Genomic DNA, 23,052 nt, shown 5'->3' on the forward strand with positions numbered 1-23,052 from the left:
GACCTGGGGGAGTCTGACTCAAGGGCCGTCAACAGCGACCACCATAGTCATGTCAGTGCCCCTCCGTCAAGTCACAAGCCGAGAGCTCCTTCCTAAGATCGAAGGTGCCAAGAGGGTCGCAAGAGGGGACCTACAGCGACGGGACTTTGGGGGAAAGTCAGACATACATACTGAGCAAGGGACCGTGCAGCCCATCTGCACCGCGAATACCCACCCTCTCCTTAAACTTCATCCTTTGAAGTAGAAGAACCTTTACAACGTAAGTACTAGTAAATAAGAAATAGTCTATTTCATATTTTGCTGTGAAGATTAATTTAACCACACAGGGTCAACTGCATAATTTGTGGGGCCCAGAGCAAAATGAAAATCCAGGGCCCTTATTTGAAAAGGAGGAAAAAAGTATCACTAAACATCCTGAAAATAGGAGTTCCCGTAGTGGCGCAGTGGTTAACGAATCCAACTAGGAACCATGAGGTTGTGGGTTCGATCCCAGACCTTGCTCAGAGGGTTAAGGATCTGGCATTGCCATGAGCTGTGGTGTAGGTCGCAGACGCGGCTTGGATCTGGTGTTGCCGTGGCTCTGGCGTAGGCCAGTAGCTACAGCTCCGATTCAACCCCTAGCCTGGGAATCTCCATATGCCACCGAAAGTGGCCCTAGAAAAGGCAAAAAGACAATAAACAAACAAACAAACAAACAAACAAATAAATAAATAAATAAAATAAAACATACTGAAAATAAAATGTCTTTCTTCTGTGGTCTTTCTTTGAACATTTTTTTTTCCACTTAACACTGTATTCCTTGAGACATAGGGATAATGCAGACCCTCCCAGGTTCCCAGGACCCCACTTCAGGCCTCGGTGACACAGTCCCCCAGCTGCCTGGCCTGCTTCCTGTCAGTTGCTGCGCTGGTGTGCCACGCCCTTGACCAGGGATGGGAAAAGCAGTCTCCCCTTCCCACACGCACGTTGCCACAACCCATGATGGACAAGGGACCCCTAAGGGGGGGGTGTAACCTCCATGCCTGGACATCCATGGTCTCTGGATGGGAGGTGGGCAAGGAGCTTATCCACACCAAGTTTCTTGCTAATGCACTGTGCTGCTGCTGGCTTGGGGCAGCCTCCACCATGCCCATTTCAGAGTGTGTGCACCCACTCCACCCTGCCCCTACCCAGGCCTCCATCCAGACGCAGAGAGTGCCAGCATTCACTGACGGTCAAGGAGGAGGGGATTGGGAAGGGCTCTGGGCCCTGGGTGGCAGAGGCAGCTAGTAGTCACTGGGTAGGGTTAGGAAGTTGGAGGTAAAAATGAGACTTGGGGCACCTAGAGCCTGGGAAGGGGGAGCAGAGGACCCCCCTCCACCGGCCAGGGGTGGCATGCCTCAGGACCCTACAAGAGCTGAAGCGCTGGGCCTCCGAGAGCATGTCCCATTACACTTCACTCACACAAATGACAGATAAAAGCACATTTCAAGATGGCAGTGGGAGCTTGAAGTCTGAGCACAGGGCCCTCAGCACAGGGCGCCATTCCACGAAGTCAGCCCTGATCCCAATTGTGTCTGTGCAGCAGTAAGAGGGTGAGGGGGATGGGAGGGAGGGTTAAGGAGGAAGCCTGGAGGACTGGGCATTGCCAAGAAGGCAGGTCCTCTTCTGACAGGCTGGATTCAGATGGTCCCTAATCCCCTTGGACCCCCATGTTCCAAGTGATGAAGCGTAAACAAACGTCCATGTGCTGGATTCCTCGGGAACACCAGGGGGCTCTGGGCAGGTAGGAGGCTGATGCCTGATCCCTTTCCTGTTGGAGAAATGGTTATCTGAGGAAAAATGTGACCCCACGCACAGTGTCACTTGTATAGAAATCTGCTCGTTTTGGGGGGTTTTTTGCTTTTTTGTTACTGATGACTTAATAAATTGGGGATTTTCTTAAATAATCAGTTACATCTTGACCATATCCTCATGCCAAGCCCTGTCTCAGGGACTAAGGACATCCTCACATTTTATGAAATAATCAGCTGCAGAAGGAAAGGAAATTCACATGGCAGAACAACTAGAAGAAAACAAAGACTAAAGTGCCCAAGACTGAAAGGAGCTGGAGGTAATGGGCATTTGGGGAAGGATGGAATTTGGGTGCCTTTCAGGGAAGGGGGCATTTGAGCTCATCCTGAAGGACAGGAGGGACCCAACAGGCAGAAAGGGAAAAGGGAAAAGAGCAAAGGTGAAAAGGAACACAGAAGATTCCAAAAACAATGAGACACTGGCCCAGTACTGTTGAGCTCAATGGGCCTCCAACCCCAACTCCTGTGAAGAGCCAACACCAGGCTCAAAAGGGCCTCTACTTCCTTCATCTGAAAATGGGAATAATAACTACTTCACACAGCCATGCAGTTCAAGCAGAGAACATCATAGAAAAGACACATGCACCCGCATGTTCATTACAACTCTATTCACAATAGCCAAGACATGGAAACAACCCAAATGTCCATTAAAAGATGATTGGATTAGGAAGATGGGGTATATATACACAATGGAATACTACTCAGCCATAAAAAAGAATGAAATAACGCCATTTGCAGCAACATGGATGGAACTAGAGACTCTCCCACTGAGCGAAGTAAGTCAGAAAGAGAAAGACAAACACCCTATGATATCACTCATATCTGGTATCTAATATACAGCACAAATGAACCTTTCCACAGAAAAGAAAATCATGGACTTGGAGAATAGGCTTCTGGTTGCCCAGGGGGAGGGGGAGGGACTGGCAGGGACTGGGAGCTTGGGGTTAATGGATGCAAACTATTGCCTTTGGAATGGACTAACAAGGAGATCCTGCTGTGTAGCACTGAGAACTACGTCTAGATACTTACAACGCAGCACGACAATGGGAGAAAAAAATTATGTATACATGTATGTATAACTGGGTCCCCATGCTGTACAGTGGGACAAAAAAGTGTGTGTTGGGGGAAATAACAATAAAAAATAAATTTAAAAAAAGAGAGAACATCTTTATGGACCTGGCACAGCATCTAGCACGCGATCTCTTTATTCACGGAGTGTCTCTGACTTCGGCCAGAGGAGCCTCCCTGAGCCACCACGAGCTGAAACAGGAGACGTCCTCTGAAGACAGGGGGGCTCTGAAAGAGCAAGGGGTCTGGGGAAGAGGACCACAGCCCGTCTCTCTCATTCTGGATTCATCCTTCTCTTCTCTCCCAGACAGCCTCCTCTGCTTTTCTGGGCTGCTTGGAGGATGGAGGGTGCCTGGCCCAGAGTTTCCAAAATTTCTCTCTCCAGATTTCAGTTTCAAATTCAGAGGGCACAGGACTGGAGAGACTAGCTTGGTTAACTGCCATTCCTACGTACAATCACCTGAGACCATTGTCACTGTGAATGGAATTCAAGACCATTTTGCAAGATGTGTATGAAACTGTGGCGACAATTAAGGAGGCTGTTGTGGGCTGGCCAGAGAGGTACAGAGAAGCCCAGCATATGAGCAGCTAGCATTAGCTACTGTTATTACATGGACATGAAGACTTCTCCTTAGGTCAGACATGTGCTATCTCTTTCTTTATAAGATATAATTGGCATTCAATAGACTCTGCACATTTATTGATGTTTTATCATATATCCATACCCACGAAGCCACCACCATAGTCAAGATAAAAGCAGGTCTGTCATCCAGAAGTTTCCGTATTCTCCTGTGTAATCCTTCCCACTCCCTTCACAGGCACCCACTCATGGGCTTTCCATCCTTATGGATTAGTTTGCATGTCTTAGAGTTTATATAAATGGGGTCTTAGACCACCTATGTTCTTACCTGGCTTCTTCTACCCAGCATGACTATTTTGAGATTCCTCTCTGCTACCGTTTTATCAATAATCCATTCCTTTTCATCCACTTGTGTGAATAACTAACAATTTGTTTACTCATTTATCTGATGATGGGCTTTGACCCCATTTTGGCTATTACAATGAAAGCTGCTACGAGCATTCTTGTACAACGCCATAGCGACACACACTTTGGATAAGTACCTAAGAAGAGAATGGATGGAACCCATGGTAGGTGTTTCTCTTTTTAAGAAACTGCCACACTGCTTCTAAAGAGGCTGTCCCACTCCCATTCCCATCAGTTTACGAGAGTCCCAGGTGCTGCACACTCTGACAAACACTTGCTCTGGTCATTGCTTTTAAATTAAGTATGTAGAGGTGTCTACATCATTGTGGTTTTAATTTGCATTTCCTTGCGATTAATGATGCTAAGCATCTTTTTATGTGCTAACTAGCCATGGCATATGTTTTTATTGCAATATCTCTCTAAATCATACCCATTTTTTAAAAACTTTCTGAGCTAATTCAAATTCTTTAATAGATTATGAGGCGATTCTGTTTATTTCTTCCTCAATGAGTTTTGGCATTTTATGTCTCATTTCATCTAAATTGTTGGATTTATTGACATACATATATTTTTAATATTCTCTTATTATAATTTAAGTATCTGTAGAATGACTACAGTAGAATATTGATGGTTATAACTGATTATAGCTGTAGGATAGTAGTGCGGCCTCTTTCATTCTTGACATTTATACTTTGTGTTCTCTCTTATTTTCCTCTTAGGTATGGCCATTTTATCAATTTTATTTATTTTATTGAGTTTTTTCAAAGAAACAATTTTTGACTTTATAACTTCCTGTTTTATAACATAATGATTTCCACTCTGATTTTTATTATTTCCTTCTTGCTATTTTTATTTTAATTTGCTCTTTTTTTATGCAGTTAAGACCATTTGAGACCATTTTTCATTTCTTTCTTTTTTTTTGTCTTTTTTTCTTCTTCTTCTTTTTTTGGTCTTTTTCGGGCACAGCACATGGAGGTTCCCAGGCTAGGGGTCAAATTGGAGCTGTTGCCGCCAGCCTGCACCAGAGCCACAGCAACACCAGATCCGAGCCATGTCTGTGACCTACACCACAGCTCACAGCAACGCCAGATCCTTAACCCACTGAGCAAGGCCAGGGATTGAACCCGCATCCTCATGGATCCTAGTCGTGTTCGTTAACCATTGAGCCACGATGGGAACTCCACTTTTCATTTCTAATGTCAGTTTTTAGAACCACAAATTTCTTCCCCTAAGCACTACTTTAGTGCTATTCCCCAAATTCTCAGATATTGTAGTTGTATTCTTTTCAAAATACTTTCTCATTTATCTTCAGCTTTTTCTTTGACACAGATTATTTAGAAATGTGTTATTTAGTATCCAAATTTTGGGGGATTTCACAGATATCTTATTGTTAGTGTTTCTAATTTAATTCTATTATGGCCAAAAAACATACCTTAGGAGGTCCTATTGTGGCTCAGCAGTCACTATGTGACTCACTGACATAGTGTCCATAAGGATTCGGGTTCGATCCCTGGCCTCAGTTAGTGGCTAAGGATCCAGCACTGCCGGAAGTTGCAGCAGAGGTCACAGATGTGGCTCAGATCTGGTGTCGCTGTGACTGTGGCACAGGCTGGTAGCTACAGCTCCAATCTGACCTCTAGGCCAGGAACTGCCATATGCTGTAGGTGCATCTGTAAAAAGGAAAAAAAAAAGAAAAGAACATATTTTATATGACTTAATTTTTTAAAACTTCATCTGAGACTTCATAATATGATTTATTATGGTAAACATCTGTGTTCTTGAAGAGAGTGTGTATTGTGCTTTCACTGACTGAAGTGTTTGTATGTAAACGTCAAATGCTTTTTCTGCATCTACTGAGATGATCACGTGGTTTTTGACTTATTTAGTTGGTGTGGTGTATGACATTGACTGATTTGCATATGTTGAACCATCCTCGTGAACATGGGATGAATCCCACTTGGCCATGGTGTATGATCTTTTTTATATGTTGTGGGACTCGGTTGGCTAAAATTTTTTTGAGAATTTTTGCATCTACATTCATCAAAGATGTTGGCCTATATTTTCTTTTTTAGTAGTATCTTTCTCTGGTTTTGGGATTAGGGTGATGGTGGCTTCACAGCATGTCTTTGGGAGTGTTCTGGAATCTAATATATAGCACAAATGAACCTATCCACAGAAAAAAAAACAAACTCATGGACATGGAAAACAGGCTTGTGGTTGCCGAGGTCGGGGGGAGGGTTGGATGGATGGGGAGTTTGGGGCTAGTAGATGCAAACTCTTGCATTTGGAGTGGATGAGCAGTGAGATCCTGCTGTGTAGCACAGGGAGCTATATCTAGTCACTTGTGATGGAGCAGGATGGAGGATAATGGGAGAAAAAGAATGGATATATATGTATGACTGGGTCACTTTGCTACACAGCAGAAACTGACAGAACACTGTAAACCAACTATAATAAAAATTTTTTAAAAATAAATAAATGTCAATCTGTTAAGTTGATTTACAGTGCCATTCAAGTATCCTTTATTCTTGCTCATTTTCTGGCTACTTCTGCTGGTTATTAAGAAAGACTTACTGAAATCTCCAACTATAAATTTTGATTTGTCTGCTTCTTCTTGCAGTTCTATCAGTTTTTACTTCATGTATTTAAAAGTTCTCTTGCAAAAAGTTTATCATAGTCATACCCTCTTAATTGACCTTTTTAAAAACATAATGACCTTCTTTAGCCCTGGTAATATTCTTTGCTCTGAAATATACTTTGAAATATGCTTTGATATTAACAAACTTAATCCAACTTTCTTTTGATATCTTCTTTTACTGAGATTGATTTGATTGATGATTTGATTATCTGATATTTTGTCTGTGAGCTGTTGTTTCGAGTAAAAGGATAAATTTGGTCTCTGCTACTGAATCTTGGCCATAAGCAGAAGCCCCAGCCAAACGCAATAACCCACAGTTGACTATGGAGCAAACAACCACCAGAAATGCTTTGATCTGCCCCAGGTCACAGAGCTGATTACCGTTTTCTAGGTGGATATACAGCGTGGGCAGGGCTGTGCTGTTTCAAGTGGTCCATCTGCATTTCTGTCCTTAGAACAAAAACGGCAGGAAAGTATCTTGTGTGAGGGAGAACTAGGATTGCCAATTAAGGAGACACAATGGATGAGACTTCCCTGTCTTGCTCACAGCCAGACCTAAGTCAAAAGTGAAAACTGTTCGGAAGAATTCCCCGTGCTTCCAAAGGGGAGATTATGAGGCTATTTTACCTAATGGATTATTCCAAGAAAACCCCAACGCCAATCTAGCGGGACATGTAGACACTTAAGAAGACCTCAAACACAGGAGGATAGCCCTGAGTTTGTGTTCGTGCTTCTCAAACCTGCACTACAGCCGTCACTGGCCCACCTGCCCCTGGCAACAGCCATCCCATTTTATACCAGCATCTACATAAAAATGAGAAAAGCAGACTTTCAAGCACCGAGTAACTAATCTAAAAGACTCTTACAACCATAATGTGTTCATCATAAGAAGTAACATTAAATGAGAAAAGAAATTTCATTTGAGCCACATGACTCTCCATCTTATAAGCTGAAACTGAGACAGCATCCGGTGTAGAATGGGCTGAGGTTGTCAAAGACACCGGCACACAGAGACCCCCACAGAACTCTGTGGAAGGGGGCAGGGGAGATGCCAGACAAGACGATGGAATTTCTTTACAACTCACGTGGCTGTGCAAAAACAACCAATTCTATGACAAATTTAGAAAATAGCAGTTAAAATAGAAGTCAGTAATTAATTCTTTTATCTGACAGGAAACCCAAGACAAAAATAGTGATTAACACGTACAAGTACAGCTATTTGAAGCTGCGGGTTTTACGAGAAGGGGTACTTTGTAGTTTATAGATATGTTTTTATAAGGCATCATTAAACTTGTCAGCCTGCCAGGTAAAAGGCATTCACTATGTCTCCTTGTTTGTCAGGTTTAGAAGTTCCTATACAAATTGCATTTGCTTAATTTTAATTATTTGGGGCATCAACTTTTCATATCTCTTGATTAAAGCCTATCTTTTTCTTCCTTGCTTAAGTGCATTTTTTGTGCATGTCGTGGAATTCACGAGCATGTCACAGAGATCAAAATAGAGTTGGGCGACGAGGAGCTAAAGGATGAGTCACAGTCTGGTGTTCGACTGCTTACATCAAAGAGATCACAGGCGGGAATTCGGAAACATTTCAGATTTTGCTCCTGTTGCGATGTATTAAGGGAGCACCTCCACACTTGCTGCAGAAATTATTATAGAGCTCCCTCGGCTACCTGGTGCATAAAACAATAATCAAAGTCACATCCTCCTCACCTGTCATTAGATTATGTCAGTCCACCATAGTACTTGAAAGGCTAGGCTTAAAAAAAAATGAAAACACGGTTTGCTAACTGGAGTCTGGTTGTGTGTAGTTTTAGGGACACGATGTGTCCCGTATGTACAATATCTGATGTCTGTGAAGCTCAAACTGTATTCTGGGTTTGGCTTGTAGCAATGACAAATAAAAAACACACACTATAATGTTAAAAGGACCATAATAGATTCGGGGTTTTCCTTTCTTTCTTTTCTTTTCTTTTTTTTTTTTTTTCCCTTGGCCATCCCACAGTATATGGGGTCTCAGACCAGGATCACATCCGAGCCACAGTTTCAACCTAAGCTGCAGCTGTGGCGACGCCAGATCCTTAACCCACTGTGCCTGGCTGGGGATAGAACCTGTGTCGCCACACTCCCAAGACGCCTACAATCCCTCTGCACCACAGCAGGAACTCCATCAGGGCTTATTTATTGACAACATGCCAAAAACAAGTGACAGAGTCAAAAATGTGAAAAGAGCCTTTCTTATCTCACAAGGAATACAAGAGTGTTAACCAATGCTGTTTTCCAGACCACGAACACTGATGCTCTAGTTTATTATTCCAATTAAATTCCTTGCCCTCTGTTCTCCCTTTGTCCTCCTAATGCTACTGCCGCCTCTGGGACAAGAGTGTGGGGACAAGGAACAGAGAGAGGGGACAGGATGAGTTTGAGACACTCAAAGTTTCAGTCCCTATATCAATTAGTCAAAATACAATAAGTCTGGGATATAGCTTAGACCTCACCAACCTGATATCGCTAATTTCAAGTTTCAGTTGCAGCAATGTAAGGCACTCCAAAATCCAGCTGAAAGTTGCTCTGACAACTCAAAGCAGCTGTCAGTATTAGACTAAACTGGTAAGAGGGCTTTCATGGACTCCTAGCTGATGCTTTTTTTTTTTCCTCTTCCCATTTTTTTTTTTTTTTTTTACAACGTACTCAGCAAATATCCTATTGCCTGGAACAGAGGTCAACTTTCCACAACAAACTCCAACCCAGCTTTCTTCACCGTCCGTTTCTGACTCCCTTGTTAGGATTAAGAGGACACACGTGGTACCTTCCTACCCCACCTCCTCCCTGAACCTGGGGCAGGGCCCAAACCAAGCTCAAGGAACATTTGTTGAATGACTATATTAAAAATGATCCAAGAATTGTGCTGCAAACCTAATGTCAGTTCCACAGAAGGATTTTCCCCATTTTTGCAGTCTTCGGTGATTTACAGAAACAGAGCTGTAAGGATCTACAAGGGTACTGCATGTTTTTTTGAGATGGCTTCATTCAAACAGCAAACGTGTTGAAATGAAATAGAAATACTTTAGTAATTAGGTTGTGATGATGGTTGTGCAACTATAGATATAATAAAATTCAATGAATTATTAAAAAAGAAAAAATTGAATTAACATAAAATTAATGAACATGTTAATTATTCTTTCTAGTAATAAAAACTGAGCTATAATAAAATTTTGTATTTCCTACTTTTATCAGAGCATAATTACCCGATGATGTTTTGAAGTATTTGATCTTTTTATTAATATTTCGCTTCTATATTTTAATGACTAGTTGGTAAGTGTAAGAATTGTATCCAAATAAAACCAGTCCATATTCTCAACAATTAATGCAAACTGACATAAAATACCTTTTTCTTTTACTTTTATTATAGTTGATTTACAGCATTTTGTAAATTTCTGCTATACAGCACAGTGACCCAGAATATATACACATTCTTTTTCTCCTATTATCTTCCCTCATGGTCTATCCCAAGAAATTGGCTACAGTTCCCTCTGCTGTACAGCAGGACCTCACTGTGTATCCATTCTAAATGGAATAGTTTGCACAAAAAAAGAATTGCCTCGGTAAGGAAAAAATGAAAGGTGCTTTTTACAGGCATGTATGGATTTGTTTCACTGCGGATGAGAACGACTGATTTTGAGATTTAGTGCCAACAACATACGGCACTCTGAAATTCAGTCAGAAGCTGCTCTGACACTTCCAAGCAGCTATCAGAAGAGTGAACTGAGGGGGTCCCTTTTGTGGCTCAGCGGTAATGAACCCGACTAGCACCCATGAGGATGCGGCCTCACTCAGTGGGTTAAGGATCCAGCATTAAGGTGTAGGCGTAGGTGGCAGATGCAGCTCAGATCCCGCATTGCCATGGCTGTGGTGCAGGCTGGCAGCTGTACCTCCAATTCAACCCCTAGCCTGGGAGCTTCTGCGTGCCGAGGGTACGGCCCTAAGGAGCAAAAACAAAAACAAAAACACAAAAACAATAAGAGTGAGCTAAGGGTAGAGCTGTCACTGGTTCTCGGCTGATGGCATTTTTAATACTTGTCCTCGCCCCCGCAGCCCCCAGCAGGCACAGAAGGAACCCAGGCGGAGGAACTGAACTTACCAGCCTTGATGTGGACATCCTGACTTCTAATTTTCCCTGAAGGATTTTCAGCTGTGCAATAGTAAGTATTATCATGGATTAAGGTACTAAAGCTCGAAGGAGGGAAGGGGAAAATCTGGAGAGTGCCGTTGGGGTGGACGTGGCGGATCCCGGGGACATCGTAGATCTCCTCGCCCGTCGCCAGGTACCATCTGAGAGACACAGGAGGGATGCCTGCAGCCGGGCAGGGCACCAGGGTCCCCGTGGTGCTCGCAAACACTACCTCTTGCAGAGATGCATTGACAAAGTAGAGGCTGGAGTGAAGGTCCTCACCGAAAACTAGAAGAAGACAACACAGGGAGGCGTCAGTCAAGGGCCCTCCGGGAGGCGTCCATCCCCCCCGCCCCGGTCAGCCTGGCCTCGGGAGGTAATTTCAAGAAATGGTCGCAAGGCTCAGCTAAAGCTGAATGATTCAAAGTTGCTCACCCTCCTGTGGACGGAGAGGCTGGTACTGGAAAGCAAGGCAGCACCGCATATTCAGTCCACAAACTAAGTGACCCCAGATCTTAACTTGGAAGAGACTGCTCTTCAGCCCTGGGTCCCACGCTCTCCTCCGTCCCCACGGTACTGACCACTGCTAGAATTGATACTGTTTTTATTCATTTATGGTCTACGTCCAGTGGTAGAAGGTGAGATCCACTGCTCATGCTACTACTGAGGACACACAGCAGAACATCCAGTGGGGACTTAATAAGGAGAAGCCATGCGATGGAATGACTAGATCCAGTCTTTGAGATCAAATTGCTCTGCTTGAAAGGGATGTTGAGAGCAACTAGTCACAAAGAGTTTACATTAAAATTGAAGATCATATATGAGGTATTTTAGAAAGAACAATTGGTCTTCTGAAAAATCAAAGCCAAGCAACAATGCATTTTTTAGTAGAAAATACACAGCAATAATAAAGAGAACTTTGACAAAACTACCACTCAGTTCCACCAGTGTATGATGGATCCTGTTTGGATTTTTCTTTCTGGTCCATCTGCCTACGTGCCTACACAGTCTGACTATGTCGTGATGTGCACACATAAAACATGCAGTTGTTACAGACTCTGCTTCATTCTCCGAACATTATTTCATATCCATAATGCCATGTTTCACAGACTTCACAAGTACAGCTGACCCTAAACAACACTGTTTGAAGTGCGTGGGTCCACTAATACACAAGTTGTTTTCAATAGTATTACACCAGCCACAGGTGGTGAATCTTCAGATGCGGAGGAACCGTGGATACAGAGGGTCAACTGTAAGGTATCGGCATATGCACGTTTTATATAATATGATTTGCTAAACTAGTTCCTGGATGGGGGGCTACTTTCTGTTGTAATTACTACAAATAAAATGTCTGCAAACCTGTTCACACACATTTGGCTTTTTCATGCATTTACTAAGCTGCCTGCATGGCACTCATTTATGACTATGGAGTGTCCTTTATGTGAACCAAAGAAACTCAACTTTTAGAATCTGCGAATTAAACAAAAGATGTTTAAATGCCAAGAAGACGTACTTCTCAGACATCCGTGCATATATATGGTTTTCTAAAAACAAATGCTTACCCAGTCACATATTCGCAAGAGAGAGAAAAAAGCCCTAGATATCTGGGATTCATCTCACTGGGCAGAGGAGAAATAACATCTTATGGAGCGCCTGTGCTGAACCAGGCAAGGCTATCAGACTCAAGGTGTTACTTGAGTTACTCTTGTGCATACAGAGCACTCTTGTCAGGTGAGCCCAGTCTCTGCGCCACAGAAGAGGTAGAGACGCAGGAGGCTGTCAGCTGAGCGAGGATTCAGGCCTAGGAGGTGGCAGAACCAGGATTCAGTGTCCCTGAAGAAGACTGCCTTTCCAAGCCAGATATGGGGGAGCTGGGTCCATGAGATTGGCCATCCTGCAGAAATCTTACTTGAATGTCCACCTGCTCTCTTGGTCTCTGTCACTAACAGTGAGCATGAACTTGCCCACGCCCAGAGGTGGCTACCTCTGCGTCAGCAGCAGACTGAATGCCATTAGTCGAAAGGTGGCAGAGACAAATTCACTTTCTAAAAGCGATCTTCGCAAAGAGAAGCAGCCAGCAGTGGGCCTCAAGCAGTAACCATTCGATGGTTTTCTCCTCCCGACCGTAACTAAAGCCTTTAGCAATGCTCCATAATCAATACATAAAAATTATTGTGAACTAAGAAACTGATTCAGACCAGAAGCACAGTGAAGAGCTAAACACTGAAGCCTTCAACTCCAATAAAAATGTTAAGAGTAGCACAGTGATTTTGAGCTTCCTAGGAAACTTACATCATCACAAACACATCAACAGGAACACAGGAACTGTCGCTCTTGAGGCTAATTAATTCCACCCAGATTCTCCCCCACCACCACATTCCTCTTCTGCCAACTGAATGGTGGGCAAGTCAAGCCAAATAGAGTCAAATTGGAATTTATTCCCGTGTGTCATAAAAGTGGCCTTGTTAAGAATAGCAGTCTTTGAAAATGTGAATGTACACAAGAAATATTTCTTAATCAAATGTATAGCCTTCTACTGTATGCCACATTCCAAGAGCCAGCTTATGAAATTATTCAAATGACTATGAGACAATGCGAAATTAATGTTTAATCCTACTAAAGAGATAAGTGACCTACGGGGGATTACTGTCACTTCTCCTTACATTTTCCAGGTATGAGTCTTTCTATTTCACGCCACTGGGTTTAATAATGTAACACAGACTCACTGTCTAAGATACACATCATATGGCCACAGGCAAAAGAAAACAAACTGTATTCCAACAGCTTTTATTTCTTCCATCAAAGGGACCATCCATCTGCTTAAATAATAGTATTTCTTTTTATGGAAGGCTGCATGCACTTTAAATATAGTACCTATAATGGCAGAGATAATCTTACTGTAAATTATGCGTGTGTGCAAGTTCCTTGAAAATAATTTCAGTTTATTAACAGAAAGCTAAACAAAACATCTGGCAGAATCTTGTTCTAAGATTCAGGATATAAAAACCGGGGGTATGAACACTAAGAGCACACAAGGAAGGGGCTCTGGAGAATTGTTTCTTCATTTGCAGATTTCTCCATATTTTATGTTGTTATAACAGATGGTATAACCTAGGCTCCAGTGACAAACATAAAGGAGACTGTTACACTAAAAAGAAAAATAAGTCAATACTGCTTTCTTTCAAATTCAAACAGCGCAAAGAGAAAAGAAGAAACGTGGAAGAAACTTAACAGGAAGTGATGACACAACCATTCATTCAAGCAACAGTATCTGCTGAGCAACTGCTAGGTACCAGGCCCCATGCAAGATCCCAGTTGCGCGAATTCACAGGAATCACGCTACTGCTCTCAAGGAATCTGGGGTCCACAGAGTGCCACGGTCATGGAAGGAGATCAGTGAGGACTGCTTTGCTGAGTGCCGTGACAGGACGACGTACAGACTGCTACAGACGCATATGTGATAGAGAAACTAACCCGAGCTGGGGGAGATGAGGAAAGCTTCCCAAAGGAGAAGGGAAGTCCGATTCCAGGCATCAGGCACAAACATGTTAGGACGCTGAGACAGGAGAGAGGTGGGGGGATACTGGATACCAGCAGCTTCAGGGCAGAACCAACAGTGACACTGAATTTGGGCACGGAAGCTTGAGGGTCTTTAGATTCACTTATCCCATAATTACTCAGCACCTAGTAAGTACCCGGTGCTTGTTAAGGCCTCAAGACATGCAAAGGACCAAGGTTTGGAGGGTGATACCTAGGAGCTTTCATCTTGGAAGCTTATTATCAAGTCAGATCCTAAGGAGGGCCAGATCTCAAGCTAAGAAATATGTGCTCAGTTCTGCTGGCGGTCGGGAGCCCCTTTCCCAGGCATGTAGCCAAGAGAACTGCACACATATGTCCAAGCAAAAACTCGTACACACATGTTTAAAACAGTGTTATAACAGCCAAATATGGAAACAAATCAAGTGTCCATCGATGGCAGGATGGATAAACAAAACCTGGTATACCCATGTGGCGGAGCTGCTCTCAGCAATAAAGACAAATGAAACACTGGTGCAAGTTACAGACATGGAGGACTCAATGCCGGTGTGCTAACGACGAGAGTGAGTTACACAAGACTCATGGAAGAGCACATCCTAAATAATTACATTCACATGAAATGTCCAGAACAGGAAACTCCACAGAGACAGGAAGTGGAGGAGTGGTTTACTTCGGGGTGGAGTGCAGTCGGGGCAGGAGGGTGGCAGCTAAGGGATCAAGAATGTCTTTTTAAGGTGATCAATGGTCTAAAGTTGATTATGGCAAAGGTTTTACATATCTGTGAATTTACTAAAAAAAAAAAGCACACTAAAGTGTACAAATGGGTGAATATTATTACATGTAAATTATATCTCAATAAAGATGCTTAAAAAATGAGTCAAGGAGTTCCGGTTGTGGCTCAGTGTAATGAAGTATCCATGAGGATTCGGGTTTGATCACTGGCCCTGCTCAGTGGGTTAAGGGTCTGGCATTGCGGTGAGCTGTGGTGTACGTCACAGACGCAGTGTGAATCCTGCGTTGCTGTGGCTGTGGTGTAGGCTGCCAGCTGTAGCTCTGAGTCAACCCTTAGCCTGGGAACTTCCATATGCTGTGGGTGTGCCCTCCCCCACAAAAAAAAAAAAAAAAAGACACACAAAAAAGAGTCCATGAAAGCTTTGACATGGAACAAGCACATTTGCAGACTGCAAATTTATAAAACGAACACAGGGTAGTAAAGGAGGGAAGACTAGAGGCAGGAAGTCTGATCAGGGTGCCCTCACCCTCCTGGGCACTGGTGGTGGGAAGGGAAGAGAAAGCCTAACTATGCAGCTGCGTCTGATACAACCCCACCAGAGCTTGTGGGCAGGGCATGGAAGTAATGCGTGAGGATGAGAAGTTAAGAACTCAAGATGGGAGTTCTGGTCGTGGTGCAGCAGAAATGATTTGATCAGGAACCATGAGGTTGCAGGGGCCTCACTCAGTGGGTTAAGGATCCAACACTGCCATGAGCTGTGGTGTAGATTACAGATACGGCTTGGATCCTATGTTGCTGGGCCAGCAGCTATAGCTCTGATTTGACACCTAGCCTGGGACTCTCCATATGCCGCAGACGCGGCCTTAAAAAGCAAAAAAAAAAAAAAAGAAGTTGATATGATCCCAATTTAACAGTTTGTATGCCTGGCTGCATAGTTAGGCTGTGAACACAGATAAAGAACATACAAAGGAGAGCCTGCTGGGTAGAGGAAACAGCAATGTCAGTTTTACTGAGGTTAAGGGGGCACTGTCCTTGGGTCCCCCACTAGGAAGTTGGGACTAGGAGGCAAGAACTCAGAAAGAGATTCCACAGTCAGGGAAACTGAAGTCCATGGGTGAGACAGACCAAGGAGAGAGTGAAGAACAAGAGGAGACACAAACCGGAGACAGATACCCAAGGGGTACGTAACAAATAAAAGGTGAGCAAAAGACATCTGACCATGGAAAAAATAATCTAATAGGAGTTCCCATTCTGGCTTGGTGGGTTAAGGACCTGACTAGTATCCATGAGGATGTGGGTTCAATCCCTGGCCTCGATCAGTGAGTCAAGGACTTGGCATTTCCGCAAGCTGTGGTGCAGTTCACAGAAGCAGTTTGAACCCAGTGTTTCCGTGACTGGGGTACAGGTCTGTACCTGCAGCTCCAATTCGACCCCCAGCCTGGGAACTTCCATGTGCTGCAAGTGCAGCCATAAAAAGAAAAAAAAAATCTAATAAAAAATGGGCAAAAGACTTGGATGATCACTTCAATATATAAATGGCCAATAAATACATGAAGAAAAAAATAAGCACTGTCACCAGTCAACAGGGAAATGCAAACTAAAAGCACAAAGAGCTATCACTACGCCCCGTCTGAATGACTAAAATGGAAAAGCCTGACCACGTTGAATGTCTCAAGGATATGGAGGAACATGAAACACAAAGGCTGCAGATGAGAACGTAAACCAGTAACATCGTAGTGGAAAACTGTTCATCGGTATCTACGACAGCTAACTCTACGCACGCTCTCTGACTCAACAATTCAATTCATGGGTATTTACCCAACAGAAATGCAGGAAAAGGCTCATAAAAACACACACTGGAATATTCACAGCAGTGTTATTTGTGAGTCCCAAACTGGAGACCACTCAAATATCCATCGATCGTAAAACAACAGATAAACACATTGTGATATATTCACACACTGAATCACTATATAAACATGCTGAACAATCTAAAATTATCAACGAAAACGGTAGGACTCTCACAATCATCATGTTGAAGGAGAGAAAACAGGGACAACAAGAGAGCATCTCCTGCTATTCCATTTATGTCAAGCATAAAGCAGAAGAGACTTATCTGTGATGTTCAGGCGGTTATGCGTAGGATGGAGGTGGACCCAGACAATAGAAAGGGCATGAGGGGGCTTCAGGCTGCGTTCATTTTCTTGACCTGGGGGCTGGGTACATTAGTGTGTTCAGCTGATGAAAATGCCATCAAGCTGTGCTCTGTGTTATGCACACTACTATGTATGTATTCTATGCTTCAGTTAAAACAAGAAATATTTTAAAGAAGCAGGAAAATACAGAACCACCGTGAAGACAAAGCATGAGATCAGCAGCCCAAATCCTAGCCTTAGAAACAAAAGGATAGCATTTTCAAAAGTCAAAGTTTTCAACAGTGTCAACTGCTTCAGAGAGATCAGAAAACATGAAAACTAAAACAGACTCTTAGATTGGCAAAAATATTGGATATATTTATTTTGAATGACAATGCCACTCGGGACCAAAATGCTTTTATTTCAGAGAAATAGGAGAGTGAATATGCTTAGTAAAATGAAGTGCTCCTATAAAAGTCTTCCAAAATGAAAAGGAATATACCTAAGCCTTAGATAAGTATTACCTAGAAAGCACAACCAGCAGCTGATTCTGAGGCTCCAAAATATTTTCATATTAGAACAAATGCTTTAAAACTTAGTGTCATCTTGATCAGACAATCTGAAAGCAGGTAAATGGATGGTCTCACAATGACTTGGAAAGCATGCCTAACATCTATGAAATAATTCCAAGTTAGGTTATAAAAATATGCTCATATGTTCTAGCAATTGTATATTTAACTCTAATATATTTCAATCATTCTATCTATTCCCAGTCCTGAAGCCACTGTGTAACTGTCCTCATGAATAAGAATTGGATAGAACTTCACAATGACATAGAATTTAAAATATGAAATTCTGCTGCTGAGATAAAACAAAACAGAGCCTGGATTCACCCTCTGGAAGTAAACACTCAGGCAATACAAAATAGCAAAAGCTGTCAAAGAAGGAGACAGATGAGACTGGCCCCTCTAGTGCCCAGCTAAGTGCCTGGAGAAAGTTCCCAAATAATCTCTGAAGGAGGAAACCTAAATATAACTTAGTGGAGTCTCTGCATTGAGGCCTGGGGAGACCAAAGCCACTGGATTCACAAAGCAAAGAGAAGGAAGCTGCACAGGGAAGGAATTCCAGAGATCTCAAGAGGTTTCCCTGGGATAAGTCTTTAGCTATGGATTGACATACACACGTGTGTAAGTTAACTACTGATGCGGGATACGAAACTTCAGAAAGGAGCAGGTGGAAAATCCCTGACGCTCACATGGGGGAGGAGCTAATTCATGCTCCCGCCAGAGAGGAAAGAACTAGTATGTATCCACTAATGTTATATTTAGGTGCAAACATATGTTAAAAATATGTTAATATGCAACATTTTCAAAATGTAAGTAATGCTAACAGCCCAAATAACCCCCAAATTCAATGAATACCAAACGGAAGAAACACAAAGAAAATCACACCATGACACATCACAATTAAATTGCCAAAAGCTAATAATAAAGAGAAAAAATATCAAAGGAAGCTATTAAAAAAAATTTTATACTGCATGTAGAAAAACAAAGGTACGAAGGATGTCAGGCTTATCAGAAACAATGCAAGCCAGAAGGCAGTGGAGGGGGAAAAAAGGTATTATTTAAAAAGAAAAACAAACTTTGTAATCTAAAATTCTATACTCAGGAAAAAAACCAAATGCAAACAAAACAGTAACGACTCTTCAGACATTCGAAAGTTAAGAGAATTCACTTAGAGTGGACCAGCAGTACAAGAACTGCTAAAGGAAGTCTTTCAGGATAAAGGAAAATGATACCAGACAGACATTTTTGACTTCTCAAAAGAAAATAAGGAAAGCTTTCAATGCAGTGAAAATGATAAATATGTGGGTGAATATAAAAAATATATTTCTTCATTTTAAAAAATCATCAGAGGACAATTTACAGTTGAAAGCAAAATAGATAATAGTGTATGTGAGGGCTGTAACATAACAGAGAGAGTTAAAATTGGAGTTCCTGACGTGGCTCAGCAGTCATGAACCTGACTAGCATCCATGAGGATGCAGATTCAATCCCTGGCCCTGCTCAGGAAGTTAAGGATCCAGCTTTGCCGTGAGCTATGGTTTAGGTCTCAGATGCGGCTCAGATCTGGTGTTGCTGTGGCTGTGGCTATGGTGTAGGCCGGCAGCTACAGCTCCAATTCAGCCCTTGGCCTGGGAACTTCCATTTGGTGTGGGTGTGGGCCTAACAAAAGAAAAAAATAACAGAATAAAATTAATGACAGTATTGGCACAAAGGCAGGTGGGGGGAAATACCAGAACGTCACTGTCAGTTTCTTCTACTGCACATTGTATTATAATATTATCTGAGAGTACACCATGTTAGTTTAAAGATGTATATTGTAAACCCTAAAGCAAACACATAAAAAACAAAAGCAAAACCCCCCAAACGTACATATTAAACCATTATTTGGATATAATTGATCTTTTAAAAATTTCATTGATCTAAAAGGAGACAAGAAAAAAAAAGAACAGAGTAGATGAAACAAATAGGAAGCAACTATCAAGATAGTAGATTTAAACCTAGACAAACTGATGCTCACATTAAATATAAGTGGCTTAAACAGTCCAATTATAAGGTAGAAACTGTCAGGCTGGATGAAAAAAAGTCAAGATTTAACTATATATAATCCAGGAGAAACCCATTTTAAATACAAAGAAACAAGCAGATTAAAAGTAAAGGGATCAGGGAGTCTGGGTTAACAGACGCAAACTATTGCATTTGGAGTGGATGAGCAATGAGGTCCTGCTGTACAGCGCAGGGAACTATATCTGATCACTTATGATGGAACATGGTGGAGGATAATGTGAGAAAAAGAATGTGCGGGTATATATATATGTGTGTATGTATATATATATATATATATATATATATATATATATATATACACATATATGTATATGTGTGTGTGTGTATGACTGTGTCACTTTGCTACACAGCAGAAATCAACAGAACACTGTATATGAACTGTAACAGAAAAAATAAAAATCATTAAAAAGATAAAAAAAAAAGTAAAGGGATCAGAGTTCCTGCTGTGGTGCAGTAGGCTAAGAACCAAGTGCAGCATATCAGGTTGCTGCAGCAGCTCAGCTTCAATTCCTGTCTCAGAGCAGCAGGTTAAAGGATCCAGCATTGCTGCAGCTGAGGCTCAGGTTGCAGCTTAAGTTAGGATTCAATCCCTGGCCCAGAAACTTCCATTATGCTCTGTCATTGCCATAAAAAGAGTAAAATAATAAGTTTAAAAAAATAAAAGTAAAGAGATCTATTCAATAGTTTGTATAATATATGAGAAAAAAGAATGGATATATGTATAACTGACTCACTCCTGCTGTACCTGAAACTAATACAATATTATAAATCAACCATATTCCAGTAATTTTTTTAAAGGAATAGAAAAATATACCACGCTAACACTACTGAAAAGAAAGCTGGAATGGCTATATTAACATCAAAACAGATTTTGGATAAGGAATATTACTACAATGGGTATTTCCAAATGATAAAATGGTCAATTCATCAAGAATACATACCACTCCTAAATGTCTATTTAGCTAATAAAAACTTCAAAGTACATAAAGCAATTCTGCTGGGATTAGAGGGAGGAGCATCAAACCCAAAAGGAGGACTGAGAACTGGGCTTCTTTCTTTTCTTAGCGCTGACTGCCATTGGGTTGAAATATCAATGTTTTCGGTTGAGATTTTATCTGCCTCCTTGTACTTTGATGTTAATAAACTGTACATAGAAAAAATGCAATCTTACCTCATGTTGATGGCTTACTAGGGTCCAGCCCCACCAGTCCTCAGTGTCTTGGGTCCCCAGACCCCTGCTGGACAACTTCACCATCCTCCACCCTATTCACTGCTACTCATTCTCTGACTCTCAGCTCAATCTACCCTCAGGGGTTTGTTCCTGGCCTTCTATCTCCCAGACGGCACCCCAGGTTCTACCTCTCAGCTTCCTGTTTCGTTCTATCAGTCTCATCTTATTGTTTGCTGTGTGTCCCCAGCTCTACTGAAATCGACAAGAGGGTGGCTGTATACAGACAATGCAACCTTATTCCTAGTACTTAGAGCACCAACTAGTACCTATAGAAGCCCTCAAATTTTTATTGAATGAATAAATAAATGTTTAAAAATATTATGGTTTCTGGAGTTCCCTTCATGGCTCAGTGGTTAAAGAATCCAACTAGGAACCATGAGGTTGGGGGTTCATTCCCTGGCCTTGCTCAGTGGGTTAAGGATCCAGCGTTGCTATGAGCTGTGGTGTAGGTCGCAGACGTGGCTCGGATCTGGCATTGCTGTGGCTCTGGCGTAGGCCAGCAGCAACAGCTCCAATTAGACCCCTAGCCCAAGAATCTCCATGTGCCATGGGTGAAGCCCTGGAACAAAGACCAAAAAAAAAAAATATATATATATATATATATATGTATAAAATGGTTTTCTTTCTTTTTAATAAAAGTTGATTTATAATGTTGTGTCAATTTCTGCAGTAGAGCAAAGTGACCCAGTCATGTATACATGTTACTTTCTTATATTATCTTCCATCATGGTCTATCCCAAGAGACTGGCTATAGCTCCCTGTGCTGTACAGTAGGACCTCATTGCTTATCTTTTTGTTTGTTTGTTTTGGTCTTTTTAGGGCTGTACTTGGGGTACATGGACGTTCCCAGGCTAGGGGTCAAACTGGAGCTATAGCTGCCAGCCTAGACCACAGCCACAGCAACGCCAGATGTGAGCTGCACCCAAGACCTACATCACAGCTCATGGCAATGCCAGATCCTTAACCCATGAGAGAGGCCAGGGATCGAACCTGCATCCTCACGGATACCAGTCAGATTTGTTACTACTGAGCCACGACAGGAACTCCTGCTATCCATTCTAAATGTAATAGTTTGCATCTACTAACCCCAGACTCCCAGTCCATCTCACTCCTTCTCCCGTCTCTGGTGGCAACCACAAGTCTGTTCTCCATGTGAGTCTGTTTCTGTTTTGTAGGTAGGTTCATTTGTGTCACATAAAAATATTATGGCTTTCATATGACATATAGCTAAAAGATTCCTTTTAAAGAACAATATTTAATCTTTATGTCATATGCGTCACCTACTATAATCTAAATTCCATCACGCAGACATCAAGGGACAACAAGAATCAGTGGCTGAAGAAAAAAGAGTTTCTCCAATATTGTCCATTAACAGATGATTGGATTAGGAAGAGGTGGTATATATACACAATGGAATACTACTCAGCCATAAAAAAGAACGAAATAATGCCATTTGCAGCAACATGGATGGAACTAGAGACTCTCCCACTGAGCGAAGTAAGTCAGAAAGAGAAAGACAAACACCCTATGATATCACTCATATCTGGTATCTAATATACAGCACAAATGAACCTTTCCACAGAAAAGAAAATCATGGACTTGTGGTTGCCCAGGGGGAGGGGGAGGGAGTGGGAGGGATTGGGAGCTTGGGGTTAATGGATGCAAACTATTGCTTTTGGAATGAATTAACAATGAGATCCTGCTATGCAGCACTGAGAACTATGTCTAGATACTTACCAACACATCAGGACAATGGGAGGAAAAATTATGTATACATGTATGTGTAACTGGGTCTGCATGCTGTACAGTGGGAAAAAAAGAGTGTTGGGGGAAATAACAATAAAAAATAAATTAAAAAAAAAACAAATTCCTACAGCAATATTAAAGTTACCCAGTGATGAGGAAAAAAAATAAAACTAATTATTACATAAAAATAAATATTTATAAGACTTTAGCCACTCTGTTTAAGAATGTTCTTTTTATCCAATATGCAATATGTACACTGATATTGCAACAAGGAAGAAAAGACCCCTCGATTTTGCTATGTGTTTTACAAATCTCTGGAGGAAAAAAATAAGAAAAATGTTAATAT

General features: G+C 41.9%; 1 protein-coding gene across 1 annotated transcript in view; it reads right to left on the reverse strand.

The window, feature by feature from the left end:
• DSCAM (DS cell adhesion molecule) overlaps positions 1-23,052 on the reverse strand; it is a 740,562-nt gene that overhangs the window by 607,152 nt on the left and 110,358 nt on the right. The window contains exon 2 of the mRNA XM_047796891.1: positions 10,665-10,982. Within this exon, the coding sequence (XP_047652847.1) occupies positions 10,665-10,982 (318 nt within the window). The remainder of the gene's footprint in view (positions 1-10,664; positions 10,983-23,052) is intronic.

Source organism: Phacochoerus africanus, chromosome 1 (genome assembly GCF_016906955.1).
Source record: "Phacochoerus africanus isolate WHEZ1 chromosome 1, ROS_Pafr_v1, whole genome shotgun sequence".
Taxonomy (NCBI): domain Eukaryota; kingdom Metazoa; phylum Chordata; class Mammalia; order Artiodactyla; family Suidae; genus Phacochoerus; species Phacochoerus africanus.